This window comes from Pan troglodytes, chromosome 15 (genome assembly GCF_028858775.2).
Source record: "Pan troglodytes isolate AG18354 chromosome 15, NHGRI_mPanTro3-v2.0_pri, whole genome shotgun sequence".
Taxonomy (NCBI): Eukaryota; Metazoa; Chordata; class Mammalia; order Primates; family Hominidae; genus Pan; species Pan troglodytes.
In genome coordinates this window covers 61,988,939-62,003,287 of record NC_072413.2, presented here as the reverse complement: position 1 = coordinate 62,003,287, position 14,349 = coordinate 61,988,939, and the positions used below count along the sequence as shown (strand labels likewise).

The window sequence follows — 14,349 nt, the reverse complement described above, 5'->3', positions numbered from 1 at the left end:
TTCGACTTTTTTTTTCTATTTTTATTAACTCTAAGAGCTCAAGACAACTGCAAATAGTGTGAAAATAAATCTGAACCACAGAAGACAAGCAGCCCGGTAGCACCTCTAGTTTAGTGAAGATCTCCAAGCTGTCAGAAGGAGACAGGGCTTTTAAGAGGGATTCAGTCATCCCGATCTGGGTCTTGGCTTGGTCGAGATCCTCCCTTAGCTCAGCAGTGCTGCCACTGAGTGCATGGCAGTTGGATTCTCCTGTTAAGCACTTCTGTACATGTTCCATCTTGTTCAAAATAGAGGACTCCATGACCTGAAATCATGAAATATATGAAGTTGTATAACAGTCATTATTTAACTAGATTTAAGACAACTGCATTGCTAGAGAATGGGTTGAGATTACTTCATTTCAATGTGAAATGCATTCTTCTCATTGCTCTACGTTTTTCTATGTCACTGATACAATTTGAATTTTGCCTTTAAAGGATAAAGCATAACATAAAAAAAACTGAATGGATATTCTGATTTTTTTCTAAGAGACAAACTTGATCCTTCCCCTCAACACAAGTTTAATCTAGCATACCAACTAAGGTGCTGTCTCATGGTGCTCATGACATAAAATATAAAGAAAAATATATGGAAAAAAATTAAACAGCCTGCTTTTTATTGAGTATTTATGATGTACACAGCATTGTGGTAAGCACTTTGTGTACAAAATACAGGCTTAAGAATGTTAAGTAACTTGTCCAAGATTATAAAGCTAGTAGGTAGTACAGCCGGAACCTCACCCAGAAGGTCTTAACTCCAGCACTCATATTCAACCACTATGTACCTAGATCTAAGAAAAACAAAAACAAATCTCTTCACACAACAGAAAACCATACTTGGGGCAATCTCTCTCTTTCTCCATCTAGCAAATAATAAACCTAGGATGACTTGAGTGAAATTCTCCTTCCTATACCCAAGAAACACATAGAAAATAATCATTACTTTACACAGACGCACAGGCAACATTTGCCCTCCATACCTGAGGCCTGTGAAATAGGTGAGGGGAAAATAAAGGACTACAAAAATATAATATCATTCATGCTAAATATGGAATAAATATATTTAACTATACAACTATTAGAAATTTGGTGGGACTTAACATAGGAATTGAATAAATGATCCTAATTTTATTTTAGGCTTTATGTTTAGAATGCATGGTTTTTAAGCATTATTTTAGAGGCCATAGGGCAAAGCTTGTCCAATCCACGACCCAACATAAATTCCTAAATTTTCTTAAAACATTATGAAATTTTTTTGCTATTGTTAGTGTATTTCATGTGTGGCCCAAGACAATTCTTCCTCCAATATGGCCCAGGGAAGCCAAAAGACAGGATACCCCTGTTATAGAGAATCTTTGGGCCGTTTTTTCTTCTTTTAGAGACAGGGTTTTGCTCTGTCGCCCAGGCTGGAGTGCAGTGATATGATTATGGCTTACTGAAGCCTCAATAACTGAAACTTTTAAATAAAAATTCTTACCTGCAATTCAAGAGGTATTTCACTGCTTTGGAGCAAAAACTGTATTTCAGCCACTCTTCTAGAAAATTCTGAAGTTTTTTGTTCATGGACTTGTAATTCTTCCTAAAACATGTAATTTTAAAGGATAGTGTCTTTTTATTTCATACCTTATTTTCTGATACCCATAATTACTACTGTTTATATATAGAAACTGAGAGAGCCCTTGAATTTCCCATAATCATGTGTGTTTTGTCAGAGTCCTAGAAGTTACAAATCCAAGTGCCTTCAGGGGTCAGGCAAATGCTACAACCAAGCGTCTTTCTAGGTATAAGACAAGAGAAAGGCTAGGCCTGTGCCACAAGAGAATGCACGGTCTGCCTTAAAGCATTCAATTTCATAAATATATTTATAAATTGCATACCCCGTGTGTGCGCATCTGCACGCGTGCACACACATACACACACACACACGGACACACAATTTTAGCAGATTTTGGCCCAAAGCTGTCAGTTTACAATTCTTAACTTCAGATTTTTAAACAACCTGTAATCCAAGACAACTTTAAAGGACTCTTAGAAATGATTCATTTATACTTAGAAAATCATAGTTTCACTTAATACCAATTATCATTTATCCAGGAAACTTGAAATCTCCAAACAGTTCAAAAACTTTTTCCAAATATGTAAAAATAAATACATGAATTAAAAAGTAAATAAAATAGTTAGAGACAAAACAAGATCTGAGGCATTAGCATACATTTTTATGTTACGTTGAACCACATATAACTGGCAACAGTTGGCTGTTTTCTGACCTAGCAAGAGAACAAATTTTTTTTTTTTTTTTTGAGACGGAGTCTCCCTTTGTCGTTCAGGATGGAGTACAGTGGTGCAATCTCTGCTCACTGTAACCTCTGCCTCCCCAGTTCAAGCTATTCTCCTGCCTCAGCCTCCCATATAGCTGGGATTAAAGGCACACACCACCGCACACAGCTAATATTTTTGTATTTTTAGTATAGACAGGGCTTCACCATGTTGGCCAGGCTGGTCTCAAACTCCTGACCTCAAGTGATCCGCCTGCTTCAGCCTCCCAAAATGCTGGGATTACAGGTGTCAGCCACCACACTCAGCTGAGAACAAATTTATATGATACAAACAAATAATATGTAAACAAGCAATTAGGAAGAATTCTTCCTAGAGTTGAAAGAGAAATAACTTTGATTCTTTCCAGATGCCACAACCTGAGACTGTTGTTTTAAAAAGTAGCTTTTCTTGAAGCTCTATAAAGATGGTGATACTCAGCCATGTATTTTTTTCTGATCTTTATAAGGCATTGTTTAATTCAAATATAAAGAAGGCCGTCTAAAATCATGGTCTAGATCGGAGGTTAACTATAGCCGGAGAGCTGATAGCCTGTTTTTTATAAATAAAGTTTTTATTGGAAACCAGCTGCTTTCAAGCATTTATATTGTCTCTCGCTGTTTTCAATGCTCCAACAGCAGGGTTGAACAGTTGTGGCAGAGACAAATGATCCACAAGCCTAAAATATTTACTATATGGCCCTTTAAGAAAAAGTCTGCTGGCTGGGCGTGATGGCTCACGCCTGTAATCCCAGCATTTTGGGAGGCCGAGGCGGGCGGATCACGAGGTCAGGAGCTCAAGACCAGTCTGGCCAACATAGTGAAACCCCGTCTCTACTAAAAATACACAAAAAATTAGCCAGGTATGGTGGTGTGCGCCTGTAATCCCAGTGTACTCAGGAGGCTGAGGCAGGAGAATCATGTGAACCTACGAGGCGGAGGTTGCAGTGAGCCGAGATCGTGCCACTGCACTCCAGCCTGGGTGACAGAACAAGACTCTGCCTCAAAAAAAAGAGAAAAGAAAAAGTCTGGTAACCCCTGGGGTCTGTATTGCTACCCGGGAGCAATTATGCATTTTGTTGGCGCTTTTGCTAGGAATTCTTCATCTTTTTCATACTACCAATCCCTCTGGCAATCTGGTGAAGCCTATAGACCCCTTGCGTAATAGCAATTTTAAAATAAAGCATAAACTAAATAAGGTAGAATTACAAAGGAAAACAATTACATGATAGTTATCAAAATATTAAAAACAATTTGTGATACGTAATACCAGCACATGTTTCCCCATTATATAACAAGATCTAGCAATAGACTTACTAAATCCCATACTTTCGAAGTATTGGTAAGGGTAATAGATTCAACAACTGAATAATGATCCAAAAATGTCTGTGATTTTCTTGATAACAAAGTCACATATGAGCATCCTAATGTTTGTTGACTATATTCATAAAAAATAAAAAATGTCAATTGTGTACCAAGAAAAGCATGTATTTTATCTGTTAAATTACCTTCAGCCTTTCTCTGTCCTCTTCAGTCAATTGATGTAATTCCATTTTTTGAAGGGCCTTTTCTGTCCACTCATCAATGACATTTTTTAAGTTAAAAAGTTTGTCCCACAAAGCTAGAGCTCGACCAAGATTTTCATAGTAATCTTCTGTCTTCTCATTTATCTACCATAATTTAAAAAGAGAAACAACATATGTAGCAGTGAAAAGTCTGAAAACCACTGTTTCAGCCAAACACTGTTTTAAAATAAAATTTTAGTTTACTATTACTGGATAATTTGCTTTATTCATCAACAAAAATTTGCTTTAACATATCATGTAGTTCTCTTAAAAAATAAAAATAAAACTTACCTGATTTGCTGTAGCTTATATGCAATTGAAATCAATAGTCTTCCTAATTTCTTTTTTTTTTCTTTTTTTTTTTTTTTGAGATGGAGTCTTGCTCTGTCACCCAGGCTGGAGTACAGTGGTGCCATCTCGGCTCACTGCAAGCTCCGCCTCCCGAGTTCACGCCATTCTCCTGCCTCAGCCTCCCGTGTAGCTGAGATTACAGGCATGCACCACCATGCCCAGCTAATATTTGTATTTTTAGTAGAGACAGGATTCACCATGTTGGCCAGGCTGGTCTCGAACCCCTGACCTCAGGTGATTCACCCGTCTCAGCCTCCCAAAGTGCTAGGATTATAGATGTGAGCCACCATGCTGGGTCTAGTCTTCTTCATTTCTAAACCACATTTTTTTTGTTAAATGGTACTTTTAAAAACCCAGATGAAAATATAATGCAGATGAGTTCTTAGTTTCTAATTAATAAAAACTAGTAATATCATTACTACTCAACCAAAATTATATTAAATATGTAGTTAAACATCAGTGTACTGCATGAACAGGCAATATATTAATGAACTTATTTTTAAAAAGCCAAGTATGTATTTCTATATGTACAAGATGATGAACCCATCTGTTAGTAGTCCCAACTCTGGGGTTAAAATTAATTCCTAAGTTTTATATAATTTGAACATTTTTACAATGAGTATTTTTGAATCTTGAATTAAATAAAAATACTAAAGATACACCAAAATATTGGAAACAAAATTAAATTTGCAATCAATGAAATTATCACTTACATCAAGCCATCTATCCACAATAATATTAGCCTCTTTTTCAAAAGGGGGCTCTTCAAAAGTTTTCATTTTATTTAGATAAAATTGTAGATTTTTGCAGATCTGGTTTATCTTGTCTACAACTTCTAAATGCTCATTAAATTCTTCTTTGACAATTTCAATCTGTAAAAAAGATATGAAAGTTATTTCTGATATTTTGATATAGACAAACAGCTAAGAATCACAATTCTATTGTTGTATATTGAGCTTAAAAACAATACCCAACAAAGCATAATATCTTCTTACATTGTTCTTTTTTAAAGTAGGTTTTTATTGTCCCACTTTCTCAATAAAAAGTTTTTAGCATCCTAACCATTGGTTCAATGTTAACCCTATACTCAAATTTGATCCCACTCTGCATGATAAAATTTTTATAGTGGTCTAAAACCATATTTCTTGTCCATGTGAAATAAGATTCTACCTGCCAAAAAAAGCATCTGCATTCAATGGCATTAAAAAAAAAAAGTCCCTACATCTGCCTAATGAGAATCATCTTTTTAGTATCAAAGAACCTAAGCACTTATCTGAATAAAATAAACAGAACTCTAAGACATCTTGGATTCTAACTTTATCATTTCTAACATAAAAGGCAAAAATGCTACTTTATCAAAACGAAAATCTCCAATCACTGGGAAACTGAGCAACATACTTCTAAATACGAGTCAAAGAGGAAGTCTCAAGAGAAATTTTTAAATACATCAAACAGAATGCAAATAAAACATGAAAACTTGTATAGCACAGTTAAAGTATTGCTGAGGGGGAAATTTATAGCACTAAACGCATACATTAAAAATGAGGAAAAATCTGAAATCAATAATCTAAATGACCACTTCAAGAATCTAAGAAAAGAACAAAATAAACCCAAAGCAAGCAAAAGGAAGGAAATAATAAAAATTAAAACAGAAATCAATTAAGTTGAAAATATAAGAACATTAGGGGAAAAAAAAACAATAAAATAAAGAGCTAGTTCTTTCAAAAGATCAGTAAAATTGATAAACTTCTAGAAAGACTGACAAAAGCAAAGACAGAAGAAAGCAATACAGTACTAGGAATGAAATAGGGATACCACTACAGACACTACAGACATCAAGCAGATAATAAGTTAATGCTACAAATAACTTTACACACACAAATTTGAAAACTTAGAGGAAATGGACAGATACTTTGAAAAACACTACTGCAACTCATCCAATATTAAATACATAATGGGAATTGCCCTATTAATATTAAAGGAATTGAATGAATAATGTAGAAACTCCCCAAAAAGAAATCTACAGGTCCAGATGGTTTCACTAGGGAATTTGACAAAACATCTAAAAGAGATTTAACAGCAATTATGTACAATCTCTCCTGGAAAACTGAAGAGAAAGAAACACTCCCAATTAATTTTATGAAAGCCAGTTTTACAGTACCAAAAAAGAAACTACAATATCTCTCAAGGATATTTACACAGAAATCCTTAACAAAATATTAGCAAATATAATTCAGCTATATATATATACACACACACATATATATATATAAAAGGAATTATACACCATGACCAAATAAGGTTTATTCCAGGAATGCAAGGCTAGTTTAACATCCAAAAATCAATCAATGTAACCCACCATTTTAACAAGCTAATGGAAATAAATTATATAATCATGTCAGTTAATGCAGAAAAAGCATATAAAATGGTAAAACCACTCTGAAAAACATTTTGACAGTTTCCTTAAAAAATAAACATGCAGGCCTGGCATGGTGGCTCACGCCTGTAATCCCAACACTTTGGGAGGCCGAGGTGGATCACAAGGTCAGGAGTTCGAGACCAGCCTGACCAATATGGTGAAATCCCGTCTCTACTAAAAATACAAACAAATTAGCTGGGTGTAGTGGCGTGCACCTGTAGTCCCAGCTACTCAGGAGTCTGAGATAGGAGAATTGCTTGAATCCAGGAGGTGGAGGCTGCAGTGAGCCGAGATCGTGCCATGGCACTCCGACCTGGGCAACAGAGCGAGACTCCATCAAAAACAAACAAACAAACAAAAAAACCCATGCAATTAACATATGACCCAGCAAGCACACTCCTGGACACATCCCTGAGAAATAAAAACTTATATTCACCGAAGACTCCTTTACAAATGTTTACAGCAGCTTTATTCATAATAGTCCAAAATTGGAAAGAACCCAGATGTCCTTCAGTGGGTGAATAGTTAAACTGTGACACATTTATACCATGGAATACTGCTCAGCAACAAAGAGGAACAAACTATCAATATATGGAAGAACCTGAATGAATCTCCACAGAATAATGCTATGTGAAAATAGCCAATCCCAAAAAGTTACATACTATATAATTTCATTTATAAAATTTTTAAAATATTTTTTAACATTTTAAAAATAATAAAATTATAGAAATAGAGACTATATTAGTGGCTGTCAGGGATTAGAAGGGGTGGGAGGAGGAGGGAAGTGGATGGGGCTAGAAAATGACAATAACAAGAATCCTTGTGGTGACAAAAATGTTCTTTATCTTGACTGCACTGATGTCAACATCCTGATTGTGATATTCTATAGTTTTACCATTGGGGAAACTCAATACAGGATATCTGGGATCTGTTTGTATTATTTTTATATGTGAGTTTACCATTATCTCAAAATAAAGGCTAATTTAAACATTAATATTAAATAAAATATTTAAAATGAAAAATCAATAACTGGGGAGGTTTGCCTTCTAACTAGATGCTGACTGATACATTGGCAGAGCTGAGATCAAAACCCAGGTCTTCATTCTCCTGGTTCAGAACTCTGCACTGGAACACAATAAATGTTTGTCCACACAGGTGGAACTAGAAGCCATTATCCTAAGAGAAATAACTCAGAAAGTCAAATGCCGCATGTTCTCACTTATAAGTGGGAGCTAAACAATGGGGGCACACGGACACATGGAGTGGAATAATAGGCCTTGGGGACTATAAAAGGTGAGACAGTGGGAGTTGGGTGAGGGCTGAAAATTTACCTATTGGGTACAATGTCCACTATTTGGGTGATAGGTTCCACTAAAAGCCCAGACTCCACCATTACACAATATACGCATGTAAGAAATTTGCACTTGTACTCCCTAAATATACAAAAAAAAAAAATTTAATGAGGAAAAAAATTTTTAAGCAAAAATGTTTGTTCAATTAAATTTAAAAAATTTCATTTAATTGATATACTTCATTTAATTGAACAAACTAAATTTTTTTGCCTGCAAAGAACTTTCTTGTTAAACTAGCACAAGCTTCCACAGGATGATGAGAAAAGAAAGGGCAAGAGAGTATACTTTTAGCATTGGCAGAACTATGGGTTTTGTTTTACAGCGAATGGAAGGAGTAAAATAAAGGGAACTAGGCCCACTTTGACATTTCCAAACTTTAATAGTCTCCTGACATTCCAGCCTTCTAACTTTTTGCACTTCTGTCTTTCATTAAAGAGAGTAGAACTTTGTCACCATATCCTAGATAAACATCCAGGTTACTACAGTTTTGAAGGACAAAAGTTCTCAGTGGTATCATATTCCAGGCACTGCTGCAAAGCAGGATAAAGATCCATGCTACAGAAATGGACTGTTTGTGAAGATAGTACCTATGTCATCACAAAATTAACTGAAAGTTATGTTAATAATTAGTACTAAAATCTGCTTTTTTAGACAGTTTTTTAAAAACCTGACCAAACAATTAAACAATAGTGTATTAAAACTTCTGTATCTTTCATACAAAATAATAGATTATTTCAAGAAACATATGAAGTACCCATATACTAGAGGTACAATTCTCATTTTAATAAAATAAGGAAAGCTGGGACTGTTGCTTCTTAAAGGTAGTTATAATTATTTTATTAATTTTAAAAATACCTTTTGCAGTTGAGTAAGGAGTACAGACAAAGCAGATTTAATTAATTTTTATTTCTACTATATACACACTTCAAATATGTCTTCAGGGCAGGCAGTTTTACCCAGTGATTGAAACAGTTAAATAACAAGTTTAACATGGTGGATTAAATATATATGTTTGTCTCTGTTTTCTCCCCACATGCTACTTTAATAACAGAAAAGAATTTAAAATGGTACAAACCAACAAGCACACAGAGAATAGAGGATAAGAATACTCTCAGGTAGAAGGTGAGAAGTTGGGAAGCTGGAAAGCTGAAAAATGAGTGGTAACTGACTCACCAAAACTAAAGGGGAAACCTTGGTCTAGGAGGAGACGGGGTAGTGGGGAGGGTGCAGAGAAGCCAATAAGAAGCAAGGCCATTTGTGCCATAGAAACTCAAAAGGCTAGAAATGACTTCAAGGTAATCATTAAGGCAGAAACACAGCCACAAACAGAAAGACTGGATGACATTTTTAAAGAGAAACATATTTAGACTCTCAGGCCCTCCTTCACCCGATTGAATGGAATCCCTCCATACCCACAGAGATTGACTTTCTGGGGAGGCTCTGGACTTGGGGCTGCCAAATACAGCTGAGGACAGAGGTGAGGTCCAGTTATGATAGCCACAGAGGAGCTAACGATGGCAGAAAGACCAAGACCTGGGCCTAGATTCCGATTAGGGAGACTCACCCAGGAATGGAGTCAGCTCCCTGGAGGTGACGAGAAGTTTATTAGTCAGATAAATAACTTATCTAGAAAGTATAGTTTATAGTTATAAGGTTATACAGTTATGGGGTAGTGGGAAGAGCAGCAGACAGGCCACACGCAGCATGGGGCATCATAACTGACACTTATCAAAACAGGGCTAAGGAAAGGTGCCAGAAGTGAGGAGGATTTGCATGAACAAGAAAAGCTGCAAGTCAAGAGGGACTAGATATCTGGTCAGCATACAAGGAAGGGTCTCAAGGTCTGTTGAATAAGGCAGAGACTTTGATCCTAAAACAAGAGTACAAGGTAGGAGACTGCTATCGGGGACACGGCAGAAGGGTGGCTATGCGAACTGGGACACAAGCCCGAGAGGATCTGGTAAGGCTGAACGTGCTGGATTCTCTAAGAACCTAGGAAACCAGAGCTCTTTAAATCTACTTAAAGAGGACAGGACCCTTCTAGATCCCAAGATGAGCCAAATCCAAAAGCTGCCTCCACCAGAGGGAACCAGACAGGTTACATCTAAGCAACTGTGACTATCTGCTCATGGTCTTGACAGCTTTGATTAAGTCTGACAAGAAATCAGCTACACAGTCACATACTGTACAGCTGGTATCTAAACAGGGCTGCTTCCGACTGGCGAGCTCTAAGAAACTAAGTCTGAGAAAGTCGGTCCCAGACAAGGGCCATTCCTGACACTCTGGGTGTCATTTGAACTTCAGGGTTAATAGTTCTAGATAAGGACTAAATTGTCCTATTTAAGCTTTCACTGATGCTGCTCTTGACAACTGGAAAGTTTAATAAAATTGCTTTCCAACCTCCAAGTATATCAAGCAAACTACATTTCACATACTTTTGACACCCTGACAGCACTTTAGCTTAGTACTTGTAAAATCAATAGAAAAAGGCCAGGCGTGGTGACTCATGCCTGTAATCCCAGCAATTTGGGAAGCAGAGGCAGGCAGATCACCTCAGGTTAGGAGTTTGAGACTAGCCTGGCCAACACGGCGAAACCCTGTCTCTACTAAAAATATAAAAATTACCTGGGCGTGGTGTTGTCCACCTGTATTCCCAGCTACTTGAAAGGCTGAGGCAGGAGAATCATGGAGAGGGGAGGGGAGGGAAGAAAGAAACTTTCTGGTGCAGAGTCATATAGTGCAGTATAGTATATTCTTTTCTAACTATTCCATTCTTCTGCCACTCTGGTTGATAACCACATAAAACCATAGAAAATAATGACACCTAGTGTCCAAAAATATTACTCTTCTTAGAATATAAACATAGATGGAGCAAAGTGGTAATAAGCTTGCACATCTTCACAGAAAATCAGTAAATAAAAGCTAATTTTTCCTCACTCTACTAACAACAGAGAGGATTTTCCCACCGTCTTCCTTCTGTCAAGCCTGCAATGAAGGGTCATGTTCCTTGTAAACAGAAAGTCAGTGCAAAGGCTGTTACAACCTCACAGAGGTGGCAGCAGGGGTGAGCAGAAACACAGCCCCAGCATCAAAACCCAAACAGAAGTGACCCACCATCAACTTGGCGACTGTTTCTTTTTTCCAGCCCTGGTGATGAATACAACAAATTTTTAGATACCTGGTAAAATAGGGTCACTAGTAACTTCTTTTAAATGAAGTTTCAAAAAAGACTTAATCTATAATATCTCTTTACTACCAGGCCTGTCAGTGAGGTCACTGGGCAGTTTTTTCTAATGGAACCTGGACTCACCTCTGCTATCCTTTTCTTCAGGTTCTCCTTTCCCATGTACGAAGCCTGCAGGGAGATGACACTCTCTTCTTTTTGAATCAAAGTTGTCAAGATGCTTTTAAAATTCTGATATTGTTTTAAGAGCTCCAAAACTCTCCCACATTGTTCAAGACTATGAATAGAAAAATATACAATAGCTAAATGTCCAAAAATAGCAAAACCATTCTTTCTCTTTGCAAGTATCCCACATAAATGATGAATAAGGTGTAAAGGACTTTTCCTCTTGATGTGGTTCTTAATACTTTTTACCAATTTAACCTAAGAATGATGGCACATCAATATATCTGGCAAATAGATGGCATAATCTCTGGATTAGTACTGTCACTAGGTGAACATTAAAAAGTTACCAGATGTAAGGTCTAGAAAGAAACACAAGATTCATCACCCTAAGGAATCAGCATCTCAATTTCATCATTAACCAAAAGACATCTCAGAAAACAGAGCCCCTTTAACATAACTCTGGCAGATTATTTCAATATTAATTCAGCAAGTCACAGGGTATTTATATATCTAATCTCTCTTTTTTTTTTTTTTTGAGACAGAGTCTAGCTCTGTCACCCAAGCTAGAGTGCAGTGGTGTGATCCTGGCTCACTGCAACCTCCGCCTCCTGGATTCAAGCAATTCTCCTGCTTCAGCCTCCCGAGTAGCTAGGATTACAGGCAAGTGCCACCACGCCTGGCTAATTTTTGTATTTTTAGTAGAGAAGGGGTTTCATCATGTTGGCCGGGCTGGTCGTGAACTCCTGACCTCAGGTGATCCACCTGCCTTGGCCTCCCAAAGTGCTGGGATTATATATAGGTGTGAGCCACTGTGCCTGGCCTTTTATATATCTATTCTATTCATTCTGGATTTAGTCTTTTTTAAAACGTAAGGTAGTGAGACAATGTGGCAGTTAGGACACCTGGTTTCTACTACAGCTGGGCACTGCTTAGTCTGAGACTCTGGATAAGTTACTTTAGCCTCTTTGAATCTCAATTCTCTCCTCAGTAAAAAATCAGAGGGTAGACTAGATCAAATACCACATACAGGGTTCATCTTGACTCCTGTACACTCAGGTTCCGGTAGGAAACAGGAGGTGTACCCAAATGGAATTCTGAAGAGAGAATCAGAATTCTGAGAGCAGAATCAGGGGAAACTGCCAGGGAGGCCGAGGCACACAGGGATTAACCCCTGCAAATAGGTCATGCCACTCAGCCTCTAGGAGAAAGCTGGGGAGATGCCCCGAGCCACAGAAGACGGTGCCGTCAGGTGGTGTCAGAACCACATGCGGAAACAAAGCGGGATGGTGAGACCACCCTGGCCTCTCTCTTCTTCCCCTCTAATACCCCCCACTGCCTAACCCTGCTGGAACCCTCAGCCTGGGCAGTTCAGCCTGTAGGGATAACCCATTCCACCACTCCCCACCCTCATGTAGATAGTAAGAGGGATGGACAGAGGATATTCCATGGAATGGACAACTGGACACACAAGCAATCATATATAAAAAACTGAATCCCTCCAAAGCAGTCTGGCAAATTAATAAATAATATCAAATATTTTTAAAAAATAAGAATTGCCAACTGGGACTGATAGGTAATGGTCTTCACAGTTTCAAAAATTTTTGCAACTAGCCCCAGCTCTGCAGGAAACACAGCCGTTACTGACAGGCAACATCTCCCATTCAGGTAGGGGTGTGTGGTAAAGTAATGCTCCCAATTCCCAAAGATGTCCTGGGCCTAATCCCTGGATCTTGTGAATGTTACCTTACAGGTTACCTCACAAGGCAAAAGGGACTGTGCAGAGGTGATTAAGCTAAGGATCTTAAACTACAGAGATTATCCAGGATTGCCCGTGTGGGCCTGGTGTAATCATAAGGGTCCTTCTGAGAGGGAGGCAGGGAGAGGTGTCAAAGGAGACATGATGACAGAACAGAGGGCAGAGAGAGATCTGAAGATCCTGTGCTGCTGCTTTAAAAATGGAAGAGGGGGACACAGGCGAAGGAATGTAGCGGGAGGCCTCTAGAATTGGAAAAGGCAAGGAAATGAATCTTGCCTAGAGCCTCCAGAAGGAACACAGCTTGATTTTCTTTTTTTTTTCGAGACAGGGTCTCGCTCTGAAGTACGGTGGTGCTATCTCGGTTCACTGAAACCTCAACCTCCCAGGCTCAAGTGATGTTCCCACCTCAGCCTCCTGAGTAGCTGGGACTATAGGCACATGCCAGCATGCAGGTTACCTTTTTTATGTTTTTTAGAGATGGGGTTTCACCATGTTGGCCAGGCTGGTCTCAAACACATAGGCTCAAGCAATCCTCTCACTTCAGCCTCACAAAGTGCTGGGATTACAGGTGTGAGCCACCTCACGCAGCCTATTTTACCACTTCTGACCTCCAGAAGCATAAGGTAATAAATCCGTGTTCTTTTTAAGCCACTAAGTTTGTGGTGATTTGCTTGGTGATTTACAGCAATAGGAAACCACCCCAGCTGGGATGGTAATGAGCATAAACGGACTGTACTGTGTATGTGTTATGCTTCGTGGAGAACCTCTTTGCTGCATTCCGGCTATAATCTACAATTCTAGGTCTTGTCCCAGACACTGGCCCTGTGAACTCCAGTGGGAAATCCTTATGTTTGCCCCTCCTTTGGGTCCACGGAGACGTGTTTTCAACCCAGAAGTTTGAAAAAGTTAATTGTGCTACAGACAATCTTTCAGATTCAAGAGGGATTCTTTTTTTTCCTTACCATTCGGTGACCAAGGCTTTGGTATTCTCCCACAAGACTACTGTATTTTGGCACTGTTGATTCACGGTTTTTTCTCTGCCATCTTTGAAGTGTGGAAGAGAATTAGCCATTTCTTGTAAATGTCTCTTCTCTTCTTCATATTCATCTAGAACCTTATCCAGTCTGATTAATGATTTTTTCCTTGATTATGAATGAGAAAAAAGTTTCATAGCCAACTGTTAACCATTGATTCAACACAAATATGG

General features: G+C 38.2%; 1 protein-coding gene across 31 annotated transcripts in view; it reads right to left on the bottom strand.

Moving 5' to 3' along the window:
- SYNE2 (spectrin repeat containing nuclear envelope protein 2) overlaps positions 1-14,349 on the bottom strand; it is a 370,575-nt gene that overhangs the window by 202,671 nt on the left and 153,555 nt on the right. For 30 of the 31 annotated variants that reach the window (XM_016926198.4, XM_009427921.5, XM_016926202.4 and 27 more), the window contains 6 exons: positions 14,105-14,284; positions 11,348-11,498; positions 4,980-5,138; positions 3,859-4,020; positions 1,516-1,617; positions 104-304 (listed from right to left, as the gene is read on the bottom strand). In XM_016926198.4, coding sequence (XP_016781687.4) covers positions 104-304; positions 1,516-1,617; positions 3,859-4,020; positions 4,980-5,138; positions 11,348-11,498; positions 14,105-14,284 — 955 coding nt within the window. The remainder of the gene's footprint in view (positions 1-103; positions 305-1,515; positions 1,618-3,858; positions 4,021-4,979; positions 5,139-11,347; positions 11,499-14,104; positions 14,285-14,349) is intronic. The other variant, XM_016926206.4, reaches the window with a different exon arrangement.